General features: G+C 39.6%; 1 protein-coding gene across 1 annotated transcript in view; it reads right to left on the reverse strand.

Moving 5' to 3' along the window:
* Positions 1-3,860: 3,860 nt before the first annotated feature.
* aldh7a1 (aldehyde dehydrogenase 7 family, member A1) overlaps positions 3,861-13,829 on the reverse strand; it is a 125,408-nt gene continuing 115,439 nt past the window's right edge. The window contains exons 14-18 of the mRNA XM_067398466.1: positions 6,404-6,520; positions 6,210-6,307; positions 4,899-4,972; positions 4,445-4,520; positions 3,861-4,319 (exon numbers count right to left, since the gene is read on the reverse strand). Coding sequence (XP_067254567.1) covers positions 4,265-4,319; positions 4,445-4,520; positions 4,899-4,972; positions 6,210-6,307; positions 6,404-6,520 — 420 coding nt within the window. The 3' untranslated portion in view covers positions 3,861-4,264. The remainder of the gene's footprint in view (positions 4,320-4,444; positions 4,521-4,898; positions 4,973-6,209; positions 6,308-6,403; positions 6,521-13,829) is intronic.

Consider the following 13,829-nt stretch of genomic DNA (forward strand, 5'->3'; position numbering starts at 1 on the left):
AGAGAAAGGAGACGGAAGCAAGGGGAGCGACAGGACGAGAGAGGGGAGAAGGGAAAAAGAAAAAAAAAAATTCTTGGTCCGGTTCCCCGACACACTGCCGCTCGGTCCTCAGCCTGCCAAGAGGCTCTTCTTCGCGGTGCCATGCGGTGGCACTGGACGCTCGGTGGACGGCCCGATCCTCGACCACCTCCTGGCGGCCAGCGATGGCTCGTCCGACTGAGGGCAGACGGCAGCAAGTCCCCCGTCCCCTGCTCCTCCCCTTCATGGCGGACGGCAGCAGGCTCCGGCCCACGGCAGAGACTCCTCCGCTCCCTCCAGGTCCAGGACGGCAGCCACCCCACCTCGTCCCAAGAGCACGGCATCCGGGTCTCCGTCCCACCTTTCACAAGGCTCCAGCACCACCGCCTCGGGCAGCCTCTCGCGGTCTACACACACCCGCGCTGCCCCTCAGCAGCGAGGGCTCTTCGACAGCATGTCCCTCCTTCCTCACGGGTTTCGGCACCAATGTAACACAGTTCGTAAATATGGGAAGGAGGAGGCGGGAACCGGCGAACATTCAACAAAACTTTAATTCAAAATAAAGAACAAAACGAAAGTAATGCCGGCAGACCCTCGCGGACATCTGCCGGCCACACAAACATAATAAAACATAACAAAGTCCAGGCCTGGTCCTCTCTCGTCCTCCACGGTCATCGCTCCTCCTTTTATGCTCCCGGAGCTCCTCCGTGAGAGACTCAAGGCCGGTGTGCCTCCCAGGTGATGCTTGTTATCACTTGCGTCACCGGCCTCGCGCCGTTCCCTCACGGCTCTCGCCCGCCCTGGTCGCCACACATACCCCATGCCAAGAATAGATGATCTGCTGGAGAAAATTGGAAGAGCACAGTACATAACCACATTAGACTTGTGCAAGGGATAATGGCAAGTACCCCTCAACCCTGAGTCCGGTCCCTATACCGCATTCCGAACTCCACTAGGACTATACCAATTCACGGTCATTCCTTTTGGCCTGCATGGGGCACCGGCCACATTCCAGAGACTGATGGATTGCGTCCTTCAAGGTTGTGAAGACTGGTCTGCAGCATACCTGGGTGATGTGGTAATCCATAGCAACTCTTGGACAGAGCATCTCCAACACCTCCTACAAACCCTAAAGAAGATAGAAAAAGCAGGATTGACATTAAACGTTTCAAAATGTGAGTGGGCAAGGCAAGAGGCAAACTACCTGGGGTATCACCTGGGCAACGGACAACTGAGACCACAGATTGACAAGGTGGAGGCAATCCGAAGGAGCCCACAACCAAAGACTAAGAAAGAAGTGAGGTCATTCCTAGGACTGGTGGGCTGGTACAAGCGATTTGTACCAAACTTTGCTTCCATCGCGGCTCCCCTGACCAACCTGTTGTCCAAAATGGTGATTAACCCTATCCCATGGACCGATGAGTGTGAAACAGCTTTCGTTACTTTAAAAGAAAAGATGTGCTCCAGTCCAGTCCTGCAGAGTCCAGACTTTTCCCAGAGATTCCTGGTGCAAGTAGATGCTTCTGCAACGGGGACTGGTGCAGTTCTTGCCCAGGGAACTGCCGGAGAAGAGAGGCCAGTTGTTTTCCTCAGCCGCAAGCTACTGCCCATGGAAACTATATATTCAGCGGTCGAGAAGGAAAGTCTTGCCATCAAGCTTGCGCTACTACCTCCTTGGGCGAGAGTTCAACCTAGAAACTGACCACCAGGCCCTAACCTGGATCCAGTCCATGAAGGACCACAATGCCAGAGTCATACGCTGGTACCTCGCTTTGCAGCCATATCACTTTAAGATACGGCACCGACCTGGCAGACTCAATGTGGTAGCCGACTACCTGTCAAGGTTTCCGGCCAGTACGCGGCTTGGAGAGGGGGAAAGTGATGTGATAAAGTCACATTAGCTGCCACCGCTGGGGAAGCAGGACTGGCGCACACACACACACACACACACTCCTTACCTTGCACATACTTAACTCATTCATTCTCTGTATCGTTCCTCCCAGCCATTGCCGCTATCGTAGTAGCGGGTGCACACGCAGTCACAATAGCACATGGACATTCTCCCATTACTCCATTCTCCTCCCGCCATCCATTCCATATACATTTCCCGGTCATTTCATGCACCTACACTGCACTTGTTGTCTTGTTTTGTCTCTGTGCTGTTTGTCGATGTGGGCGTAGTCAGTCTTCTGGTGGGAAACGCTGCGCTGGACAAACCAAACGATCGAGTGGCGGCTGCTTATGACGTCACGGCCTGGTCGCTGACGAAACCATTGTCCATTGTGAATAGGTGTTTGAGTGTGTATTTAAATGTCCGGATTATGTGTATATTATTAATTGTGATTGGATTGTGTGTATATTATTAATATATATATAATATATATATATATATATATATATATATATATATATATATATATATATATATATATAATAATTAATTATTATTGTTTTATCATATTTAAAATGAAATAATTGAAGTATTTTGGATGTGCATTATGTTATATGTACCCAAAGATGGGGTGGCCCAAAAAGGGGTGGGGTTTGGCCTGTAAAAGCCAGGCCAAACCTAAAGACAGTACTTGTTTACCAAGTCGACTCAAGAGTGCTACCGTGGTGCCTCGAGCAAATCCAAAAACCTCTCTCTTTTGTATATTGTGGATACCTGTATATATATTTCATTGTTGGATTATTTTCTGGTTTATTTTTCCTTTGTTATTTCTTTGGTACTTTGTTTTTTTTTTCTTTTTTGTGGACACTTGTATATATGCTTCACGGTGGACCAACTTTTGGCACTGTAAATTAATTACACTTTGCACGAAAAGTGCTTTTGCGAGTGAGCCATCATTTTTACATCCCCTCATGTACTTACACTTCCTTCCCCGAAGGCGAGCTGGTGGGCTCGTCTTCATCACGACCTATATTCATAAGAAATTTTTTTCCAACCTAGATAAGTTAATAAACTCCTTTTTGTGAGGGGGTAAATCCCCACAATTTGGAAAATCCTCTTTGCAGAAGCCTAAGTGCCAAGGAGGGATGGCATTGCCAAACTTTTTATTGTAGTACTGGGCAAGCAATATTGAAAAAAAAAAAAAAAAAAATTGTGCATTGGACGCCAGTTTGGGACTCACAATCAACTCCTGTGTGGGTGCAAGGGGAGGAGGCATGCACCAAATTTTCTCTTAAGTCCTTGGTTTGTGCACCACTTCAGATTTAACAGGACCTTTTTTTTTTTATTGTGTGGAATGACTATTTGCTTTTTTTAACTGATATTATGAGAAAGCATGGCATTAGTTTTCATTGTTATTAGGGATGCACCAATACCAAGCTCATGTACTTGAACTCGTACTTGTAAAAATACCCCCGTTACCAAAGACTGATACCTCACGTGACGTAACTAACAGAATTTTCTGTGAACAGAGACAAAATGTCAGCCTCAGGGGTGTGGAAATACTTCAAAATTGATGACAACACACACTATTAATTAGTGAAGGCAGGATAGGCGGAATCACACTAATTGACTGGTCTCTCTCTCGCACACGCTCTCTCTCTTTCTTGCACGCAATCCCAGATCTCTCAGTGTGTGATCAGTTCTTCTCGCACCTGAATGGTCAAATGCACACATAGTTGTCAAAATGTCCATCGTGTGGAGTATCTCAAGTAAATACAGTCGGTTATGGCTTAAGTGGATGTAAACATTTGGGTGAAAACAGGATATGTGTCAGTATCCATTGATTCGGTCTTAAAGGGACCGTAGCCTATATTTGTCATTAATGTTAATAAAACAACAAAATATGTTAAATAAATGTATACATGGTAAATAAACCTACTGTATCTGAAGAAATATTTAATTTGTGTCTCTGTAGTATTTGTTTTATTGTTTGTAATTTGTTTGTAAATAGACATTATATTTTTCTCAGTTACAATCTTAGCAAAGCGATTGATTTGTCATTTGAATGACCAATAATCATCCTTACCCTTACCAGTGGTTTTCAATTCCACTTCTTAAATGTTTTCAGTGTCTCCCAAAAGCATTGTAAGACAGTTTTGGTTGTACAGACTCATGGTTTATTGGTAATAAACAGTGTTGAGTCTTGAAGGGCTACAAAATCCACTGCAATGATTGATGAGCTGTTTTGGACTATTTTATGTAGAAGTACAAACAGATATTCATGAAACCAACATGGAAACAGTGTTTTATCTATCATAAACGCTATTTCACACTGCTAACTAGGCAACATCATGTTCATTCAAACTTGATCCCCTGGGCCAATGGCAGATCCTTGCTGTAGTTGATAGTGCTGCAAGAAGAGGGTGAGATTGTCAACAGGAAAAGCCATTGTATCCATTTTACATGATAAACTATGTTTAATTTCAAGCATGCTGGCAAATTTCTGTTGAGGTTCTGTTGAAGAATGACACTCACCATGTGGATCTTCTCATGTACTGTTTCCATGAGTCACTGCCCGACTCGCGCCCACCTCCCGTGTGTTTCTCACCTCCTGTGCACACACAACATTAAAATAGATAGTGGACAGACACTGGCCTAGTCATTCCTGGTTTTATCAAATGTCAAATTTGTAGGACAGGTAAAAAAACACTAAAAAATTCAGAATAGCTGACAAGTAATTTGCCTGACTGAAGGAATAAGAAGAGAAAAAGTAATGACTTTAGCTTAATGTTATTTTCAGACAAACTATTGAAAAAGGATATTTGTCACATTTTGTATTTCTTTAATTGGTGGTGGAGATTCCAAACGTCTAAGGTACTTTCTGAATGCCCAACTACAATAAGGCTGATTTAGGATCACTGAATCATTGTCAATATTCATTGTGTTGCTGTGTACAGAATGGTGTGGTACTCTATGTATTGATACGCACCAAACGCTCCTCCAATCTCAGCGCCGCTGGTTGGAATGTTGACATTAACAATGCCACAGTCAGAGCCTTTGGGGCTATAGTTAGGCAAACAACAAAGTGTTAAATAAAGACACTTCCATGACATTCAGTTAATTTATGCTGGAGTTCTCAGTATAGACAAAACACCCGCTTCTGTAATGCTTATTTTGCATTACAGAATGTTCATAATGTAATTAACATTAGTTAACTACATTAGTTAACATGAACTAATAATAAACTGCACTTATACAGCATTTATTAGGTGGATTCTATGGGTCTCTACTGGAAGGGTAGGTGGATTCTGTGGGTCTCCCTCTGTAGAAACCACCTTCCTTGGGAGGGCACTTTGGCAATCAAAGGGGCAGGGGCTCAAAACCCCCAGCCCCACCCCCTTTGCACGCCACTGATGCTTGGTACATTTTCAGTGCAGCGATAACAGTTCAAAACTAATATCACATTATTCACATAATTTACGTCTCTATGATGATTGGTTGATATACCAAGGGAGGCTAGCCTCCTCTGCGATGTATCTTTTCTCAACTCTCCTAAGTGCTGAATGTACCAACTGAGGCACAAGACGAGCTCGGCTCATGTGCCTCCCCCTCCCCTTCTCTATCCCCTGTGGTCTTAATGACATCAGCAGATTCGGCACGCTCGTGAAAGAAAAGCGGTGCTTTCGATTTCAGTAACATGTTAAGGTGTTACAGCCGTGAAATTACAAACAAAAAAATACACATTATAAGACATGAAATGAAACGAATAACTGGGAAATTTTTTTTAACATTAAATCATCCTTTCTCCACAAAATTTTTTTGTAGGCTGTGCCTCCCTTACCTCTTCTGACAAACCACCACTGGCGGGGTTACTGGCACAGCAGCAGAAATGCAGCTTGATTTTGGCCTCAGGCTCGAGGTCTAAGGCTAAGGCTATTAGCCCCACCCGGCATGTTTGTTAGCCCAGGCTCGCACTGGTCCGAAAGTGGAAAAGCGGCTATTTCAATGTGGCCAAGAATAGAACTATTCAAAGCTGGCCAATAACTGCTGAGATATTGTTAGAAAAATTAAACCCTTGACTTTCTAATTTATGTGTAGTTGTTTTATCTAATTATTTTATTTTGGTCTAGTCAATTTTCATGGCATCTGTTTGTATATAGTTCATTGAAGCTTTGATATACATTTCTGATACAGCTGAAACTAGTAAAAAAAAAAAAAAAAAAAAAAAAAGAGAGAGAGAGAGGAAAAAAGCAGCTACTGTCAAGTAACTTGTAAACAAAAAGCTCCCTTGCACACATACCCTAACCAGCGGAACACTCTGCCCATGTCTTTAGTGAAGATACTGCTAGAGAGCCCTTGTTTCACTTCATTATTCCAGGCAAATGCCTCATCCTCTGTCTAAAACCAAAGAAAAAAAAAACATGTTACAAGCAAAATACAAATCATATAATAAAGTATAAAGTGTGCAAAATAGAATATAATAAAAGGTCCCACCTTGAATTTAAGTACATAAAGGATAGGCACAAAGGTCTCTGTGTGAACTATGGGAGCGTTGTGTGGCAGTCCGGTGATAATAGTTGGTTCCACGTAGTTACCTGGGCGATCCATAATCTGCCAATCAGATTTCAGTGCTCAAATTTAATGCATCATCCAGGTCATGAAGTTAAAAGGTGCAGAAGCTTTTCCTTGAGCTTTTGATATATAAGAGGTCATCATACTATAAGAATATCCTGTAAGTTTCAGAACTGAAAACTTCCTTGCAGGGATTAAAAATGAAAAAAAAAAAAAAAATTCAATTGTTTCACTCTGAGCAGAATTGGTATTTTAACGTTTCTGTTCCAGCGTTCCTTCTGTATTATTAACATTCCAAAACTGGTTTGATCAGAAAAAATAACGGTTAATAACATTATTTAACTTTTTTTTGGTTTGCATGTAGCCTACTTAATAATAATAATAGTAATAATACGTACAGCATTTTATTTATTAAAAAAAAAAAAAAAAGAGAGCCAATAGTACTACAATTATCTTTATAACAAGATTCTGTCCTAATGTAGGCTATACCTATTAAATAAAAGGAAAAACAACGGTTTATAAATTAAAGTATTTTTTCAAGATATTTTAAAATGTTTGTTTCATGATTAAAAATACCGACACTATTCCTGAGAGGAAAAAAAGATAAGTCACGTATACATCGCATTTTATAATTCAGAAATAATGTAATTTATCGGTAGCTAAATAAAGTAAAATGTTTACAAATAGCCTAGCCTATATAGCTTTGTTTATAATGTTTGTAAACCAAAATTATAAACAAAACTGCCCTATTTTATTATTATTATTATTTTTTTTTTTTTAACACCATTCCAGCTTCTATTGCTAGTCTATTCAAGGCAAGGAACAATAAGATGCAAAACAAATTAATTTAAAGTGAATCTGAAGTCTACCTTTCTCATTTGGCACGAATCCAACTGTTTCTATTTTCGAGACGAATGCTAAACTATTATTTATTTTGTAAGCTTTATACTTCACTCGCAGTATCAACATCATCCTTCACATAACAGCACAGTCAGGCTGTGGTCACGGGTGGTAAACAGCAGATTGTAGGCCAATTGCAGAATTTAATTGAGCAGTGTAACGTATTATATGTTTGGTTGATTGTATTCCATTTTAATATTTAACAGCTGCAATATCATCATAAGCAATGCAAGAATTTGTGTGTGCCTAATGTCTATTTCCTTTCCTAGATCGTTGGATTGCGCCACAATTAACCACTTTAATTTTGTTAATAGGCCTAATTCTTTAAGTGAAATATTTAGTGTAGCCTATAGTCCTAAATATTTCCTTTTATTTTATATGTGTTATGTAGGTCTATTGTTTTATTCAGTTTTCTCTGTTCACAGAAACGCAACAGATGTGTGATGTGACGTTGTGTGAACTCATGTTCTACATATCCTGCAATTTTCGCTGGTTTCAAAACGCACAACAAGCTGCATATTAGCCTATTTGACATTAATTTTCACTTAAATGTAGGCCTAATGCTTGATGGTTGGTGACATACATCATCGGAAAAACTAACGCCAGAGCATTGCTATTGTGACTTACCAAACCTATGATGACCTGACAGCTGAGCCTGAGCGCGTCAGCATGGGCATTTCACACACTTTGGATGCGTCAGCATTACATCTGCATAGGCTTACTATTTGAATTCGTGATTGGTTGACTGCAAAATCAAAATATTAAACAGAACGATAAAATAACATTATTAACTGGTTAATGGCCATTTCAAATGAGCTTTTCTGTTCAGAACAATTAAATTTGATTTTGTTTCCGTTTCTGGTTATGTTCCGGTCAAAATTTTGTTCGTTTCCAGTTTTCGTTTTCGTTCCTTGAACCAGTTCAGAGCCCTGCTTCCTTGTAATCCAAGCTTTTATTGATACCAGGCCCATTGAACGACTGATACTGGAATGTGCCTATAGATCGGTGAAATGCCGTCTGCTCAGAAGAAATCAACACCTACTTCATCATTGCAATGTTAGCCCTGCTCACTGGTGTGTTAATGAGATGAGGAGGAGAGAATAGCAATACAACAGGGCAAAAATAACATTACCTTTCAAAGGATCCTAATGCTAGGTATATGGTTATTTATTTTCAACAATGTGAATGTCTCAGTTGAGCTTTATTTATTTGTTATAACAATTTCACTGTGGATTCTTTGGTAAATCAATTGCATTTTGGCACAGGCTTTGAAAACAGACTTTACAAAATGGACTTGACAGTAATGCATGTAAGTAACTACCTTAATTATAATGCCTGATCTGATATATGGTTCATGTACAGTCAGATGTCCTTTGTCTAAATGGTCAACTTCACATTGTTTATATTAGTAGGATGAAAATAATCTGTTATTTAAACTGTGATTAAATTACATAAAGAAAGTGATCAAAGAACGCTCCCTTTACAATAGCTGGAGCTGTTCTGGACTTTCGCCAAAACTCCCATTTATATTTGCACTGTTAGTTATGAGGAAAGCATTCATTAGTGTGCAGAATTGAGTTGCAATGACGAGATCACTGCTTTCATGTGCTCAATCACTGCAGCCTTTGATGCCACTATCTAAATATAATGCCATAGATCTAAATGTAATGCAACACTTTTCACGATTAGTTAACCTTTAGAGCTGTAACAGTAAAAACATGCTAAAAGTTTTCGAGAGAGTAATACTTAGCTATTTCAAATGGAAAGATATTAGCCAATCACAGCAGTGGGCATTTACACTGAAGTCTCACAGCAGACATGCCCCTTAACAGGCTCAAAAAAGAGGGCTAAAATCAGGGTAGGAAAAATGCCTTTTATTTCTAAATTATGCCAATTTAATGCAGCAGCTAAACTGCTTATTTACTAGAACAGAGAAATATGATCCCATTAGCCTAATTTTATTGTCTCTGCATTGGTTACCTGTCAAGTTTTAAATTCTGTTAATTACTTAGATGCATGGCTGTATAAGTACTTTGGCACTTATGCAGTGTTTTATGTTATAAACTGTGCTATATCCATTATTGTCACTACAATCGCAAATTTCAAAATTTTTCAAAATCTTAAGACTCGCTGGAATAGTCTTCCTAGGATTGTTGAGGACTCAGACACACTATGTTTAAAGGGATCATGACATGACAAATCAAATTTTCCTTGGTCTTTTGGCATATAAGAGGTCTTTGTATCATCATTACATCCTTCAAGTTCCATAACTTAAAATGTCCTTGTCATCAATAAAAAAGCATTTATATATTCAAGCTGTAAAAAAAACAAAAAACAAAGGTGACATGTGACGTCAAAGGGGGACAATCATTTGCATATGACTGCCTCTGGAGCAAGACAACAACGCCTACTTTTACATAATCGCATTGTTGTCCCCGCCCACTGATATTCAGTCGATAAGCAGCAAGTGGATCTAAAGTAGGCCAAGTTGTTTAACATTGTAATAATACAACGCTATCTCACGACCAATTCGTACTTATTCTACGAGGTGGCTATTTCGTATAAATTCATACGACGTCACTCGTGCGAATTCGTACGATTTGTCTAAACCCCAGTGACGGTTAGGTTTAGGGGCGGGTTTTGGGGTAGGTCATTCGTATGAATTCATACGAATTTGTCAACTCGTAAAATACATACGATTTAGCAAAAAACGTATGAATTAGTACGAGTGAGGTCGTATGAATTCATACGATTTAGCCACCTCGTAAAATACGTACGAATTGCCGTGAGATCGGGTTGAATAATATCAAGATTGCGATGCCACGCAGACGTTGTCCTGTTCCTGGCTGTGGAAAAACATCATCTTTGCCTAAGCTGCCGAAGGATCCCGATATCAGAAAAAAAATGGTTTCAGTTTATCTTTAACAAATGTCCTAGTCACGTCAGTGCTTACTTGCATGATTGTACTGTACATTTTACCAGTGACTGTTATGAGAACAAGTCGCAATACGATACCGGCTTTGCCCAAAAACTTTTGCTCAAAGATCAGGAATCAACTGTTCTGGAATCAGCAAGGACCCCGCAAACTGCAAGTTATGCATTTAATTTTTAAGACAGTTAAATTCATAATGAATAATCCTAGTTTGAAAGAACGCTCTCTTTATAAAGCTGAAGCGGTCGATCACGCAGCACGAGTTTATCTGGACACTTGCCAAAACTCCCATTATAGTGACGCTCTTACACTACATATCTCTTGCTGTACATGTTTAAATCGACTTTGCATTGTTAGTTATGGTGAAAGCATTTTGTGAATGTGAAATTGCATTACAATCAGGGCTTGACATTAAAACCCGCCAAATGCGGGTTGATTTCAGCTGTGGCGGGTAAGACAGCCACTCCCACTAGCTACTTTGGCGGGTTGAATATAATTACAGCCTACAGCCAAATGAAAGGTAGCCAAGCTGCTCTTATCACAAAATTACAATTCAATCACAATTCTCTATCGATTAACTTGCAGTGAAGGCTGATAGGCGGAATCGCGCTGAATGACGCAACAGAAGCGCTCTCCCGCGTGCGCACTCTCTTTGTTGTCATTAATGTTAATCAAACAACAAAAGATGTTAAATAAATGTATACATGTTAAATAAACCTTTTTATCTGAAAAAAGATTTTTAAAATTACTATTTGTAATTTGCTTTGTTCTTTTTATATAGTCAAACAAAAATAGCTGTACATACCAGCTGATATACAATGTAGTCTTGATTTTGGTGGTCAATCTTTATTCGAAAGTTTAAAAGGGTTTTAAATCTTGTAAATCAAGTAAAATGACTCAAAAGCAAGTAATTTAAGCATGCCAAGGTCAACTTTAATCATATAAAATGTAATTTTCCCAGCAGCAAAATTGTGGCCAGTGAAAATGCTGAGTGGCTAGTAACTTTGGAAAACCACTAGCCACAGTGGCTGGTGAGCAAAAAAGTTAATGTCAAGCCCTGGTTACAATGATGAAATCACTGCATTTAGACTGTCATCTGCTCAATGTTAACCACTGTAACCTTCAATATGATAGGAATAGATCTAAATAAAATGCAATAATCAACTTTTTTCACGATTTGTTAATTTCAACATCTGTAATCTCATATTTTACTTTATTTTACTAAAAAATATTCTAAAGGATTAACAAAAGTTTAACCACATTGCACAAGCCATAAGGTGAAACCTAGCATATTTGGTCATACTCGGCAAGGCTTCAGGAGTCTTAGGAGATGACTCGCATGAAAATAAGTTGACCACACCGAGAGTTATAAGCATTTAAAAATTTGATTTTACCAATAGGTGGGGCTGGCTTGAAACCTTTCAGGCTCCTTCGGGGCATCTCAGGCAATACCCAGTGTAATGATATGCTAATGTGTTCATAAGAAAAACAGCATTTTATGACAAAATTCTAAACGGCTGATGCCTAAAATGTCTGATATGGGAAAATTGGATATCATTCATCCTGAATCTAACAAGACCACATTTATGATTTTTGGACAAACCCTTCAGAAGTTACAAGCAAAAATAGCCATTTTTTTATATCTCCAGACCAGTAGATTTAACCTTCGGTGCTTGACCCCTTAAAAAAAAAAAAATAATAATAATTTACACACAATGCACATTCTTTAAAGGGGCACCTATTATGCAAAAATTCACTTTTACATGGTGTTTGACCATAAATGTGTGTTGGCAGTGTGAGAGCAAAACCACCCTAGAATGAGAAAAATCCACCCAGTGTTTTTTTTTACAATCTCAATAATTCATAAGCACCGTCTCAGAACGCCCTGTTCTAAGATTGCTCTCACTGTGACGTAGAATTGCGCTAAGCCCCACCCACGTGGTTTGATTGACAATCTGGTTTTGGCATAGACCCCACCCTCGGTGATCTGTCAACCATCCTCCATTGTTTCAATGACACCCGGTAATGTCTCCTAAGAAACATAAGTGTTCTGTTGTGGGATGTAATAATGAACATAGTAGTTTTCACTTACTTCCGACATCAGAGCCACTGAAAAAGCAGTGGATGGATTTTATTTACGAAGGAAAGGCGCCACTCAAAATTCCAAAATACGTTTATGTTTGCACGAATCATTTTTTGACTGACTGTTTTGAGAACGAGGGTCAATTCAAAGCAGGTCTTGCTTCAAAGTTAATCCTCAAGTGTGGATCGTTGCCTACTGTTCGCGATCCAACGTCACCTCCAGAAGAAGTAAGTGTATTTAATGTTTTTTGAGCAAATAGTCATTTCAGTCGATGTCAGCCAATTCAATAACAAATGCGTCTAAAATTGCTGTCGGCGTCGTAGAATGTCTGTGTATATAATTTAAACCTTGTTTGTATAGTGTGTATCCACACTATATATATATATATATTTAAAGATACGTTATCACAGTGTGTGTGTGTGTGTGCTGCACATCCATAATTGCAAATGGGATGCGATTAAAACTCTATAAGTACATAAATGTATCAAATAACCATTCAGAGACGTCCTGCTCCATTCTCAAATGTGTTTCTTCTGCCGGAGTCTCTTCATCATCTGGGTCTGAATCCGGTTCAAACATGTACGGCTGAATGCCATACAAAACAGCGGGTCTCTCACTCTCAGCCATTCTGCTTCTACCGACTGTTTATTGCCATAGGTATGCAAGTTACGCCCTCATCCAAAGGCAGGGCGGGGATATGCAGCTCATTTATATTTAAGGTGGTACACACCAAAACAGCTCTTTTTAAAACAGGCCCCAAAAATGACATTTTCAAATGGTTATAATAAATTAACTGTGGGTTATTTTGTGCTGAAACTTCACAAATACATTTTGGGGACACCCAAGACCAATATTACATCTTGTAAAAGGGGGCATAATAGGTGCCCTTTAAGTTTTCCGAGCTCATAAAAAAAAATCCCAGGAGGACTTGAATACACCTTATGGTCCTAACCCTATGATTAGGGCTGCCCTTGACTAAAGATTTTTCTAGTCGACCAGTAGCATTTAAGCCATCGACTAATCGTCCATTTATATTAATAAGCCATAAATCATAAATCATGAATTGCCTATTAGGGGTTTGACGAGATCTCGTGTCACGAGATCTCGCAAGACTAAAATGTGATGAGATTTCTCGTTGAGACGAAAAGTAGTCTTGTGATATTGCCATGACAGAGTGGTTAGGATGATTAAGAAAGAATATGCCACCGCTACGTTTACATTACGCCTCCACTGTCGTTTTGCTTTGTATTTAAATAAAAAACATTTAATTCAGTTGGATAACGGTCACCACCGCTCCATATTTACAGAGTGCGTGCGATCGCTGAAAGTGAAAGTAAACACGAGCGCACATTCAAACGCGTTTTCAATACCCCGCATTTTGAAAGCAGCTCCCTGATGAATGCAAATAACTTCCAATATGAAAGCTATCTTAG

The sequence above is a fragment of the Chanodichthys erythropterus genome, chromosome 10 (assembly GCF_024489055.1).
Source record: "Chanodichthys erythropterus isolate Z2021 chromosome 10, ASM2448905v1, whole genome shotgun sequence".
Classification (NCBI taxonomy): Eukaryota; Metazoa; Chordata; class Actinopteri; order Cypriniformes; family Xenocyprididae; genus Chanodichthys; species Chanodichthys erythropterus.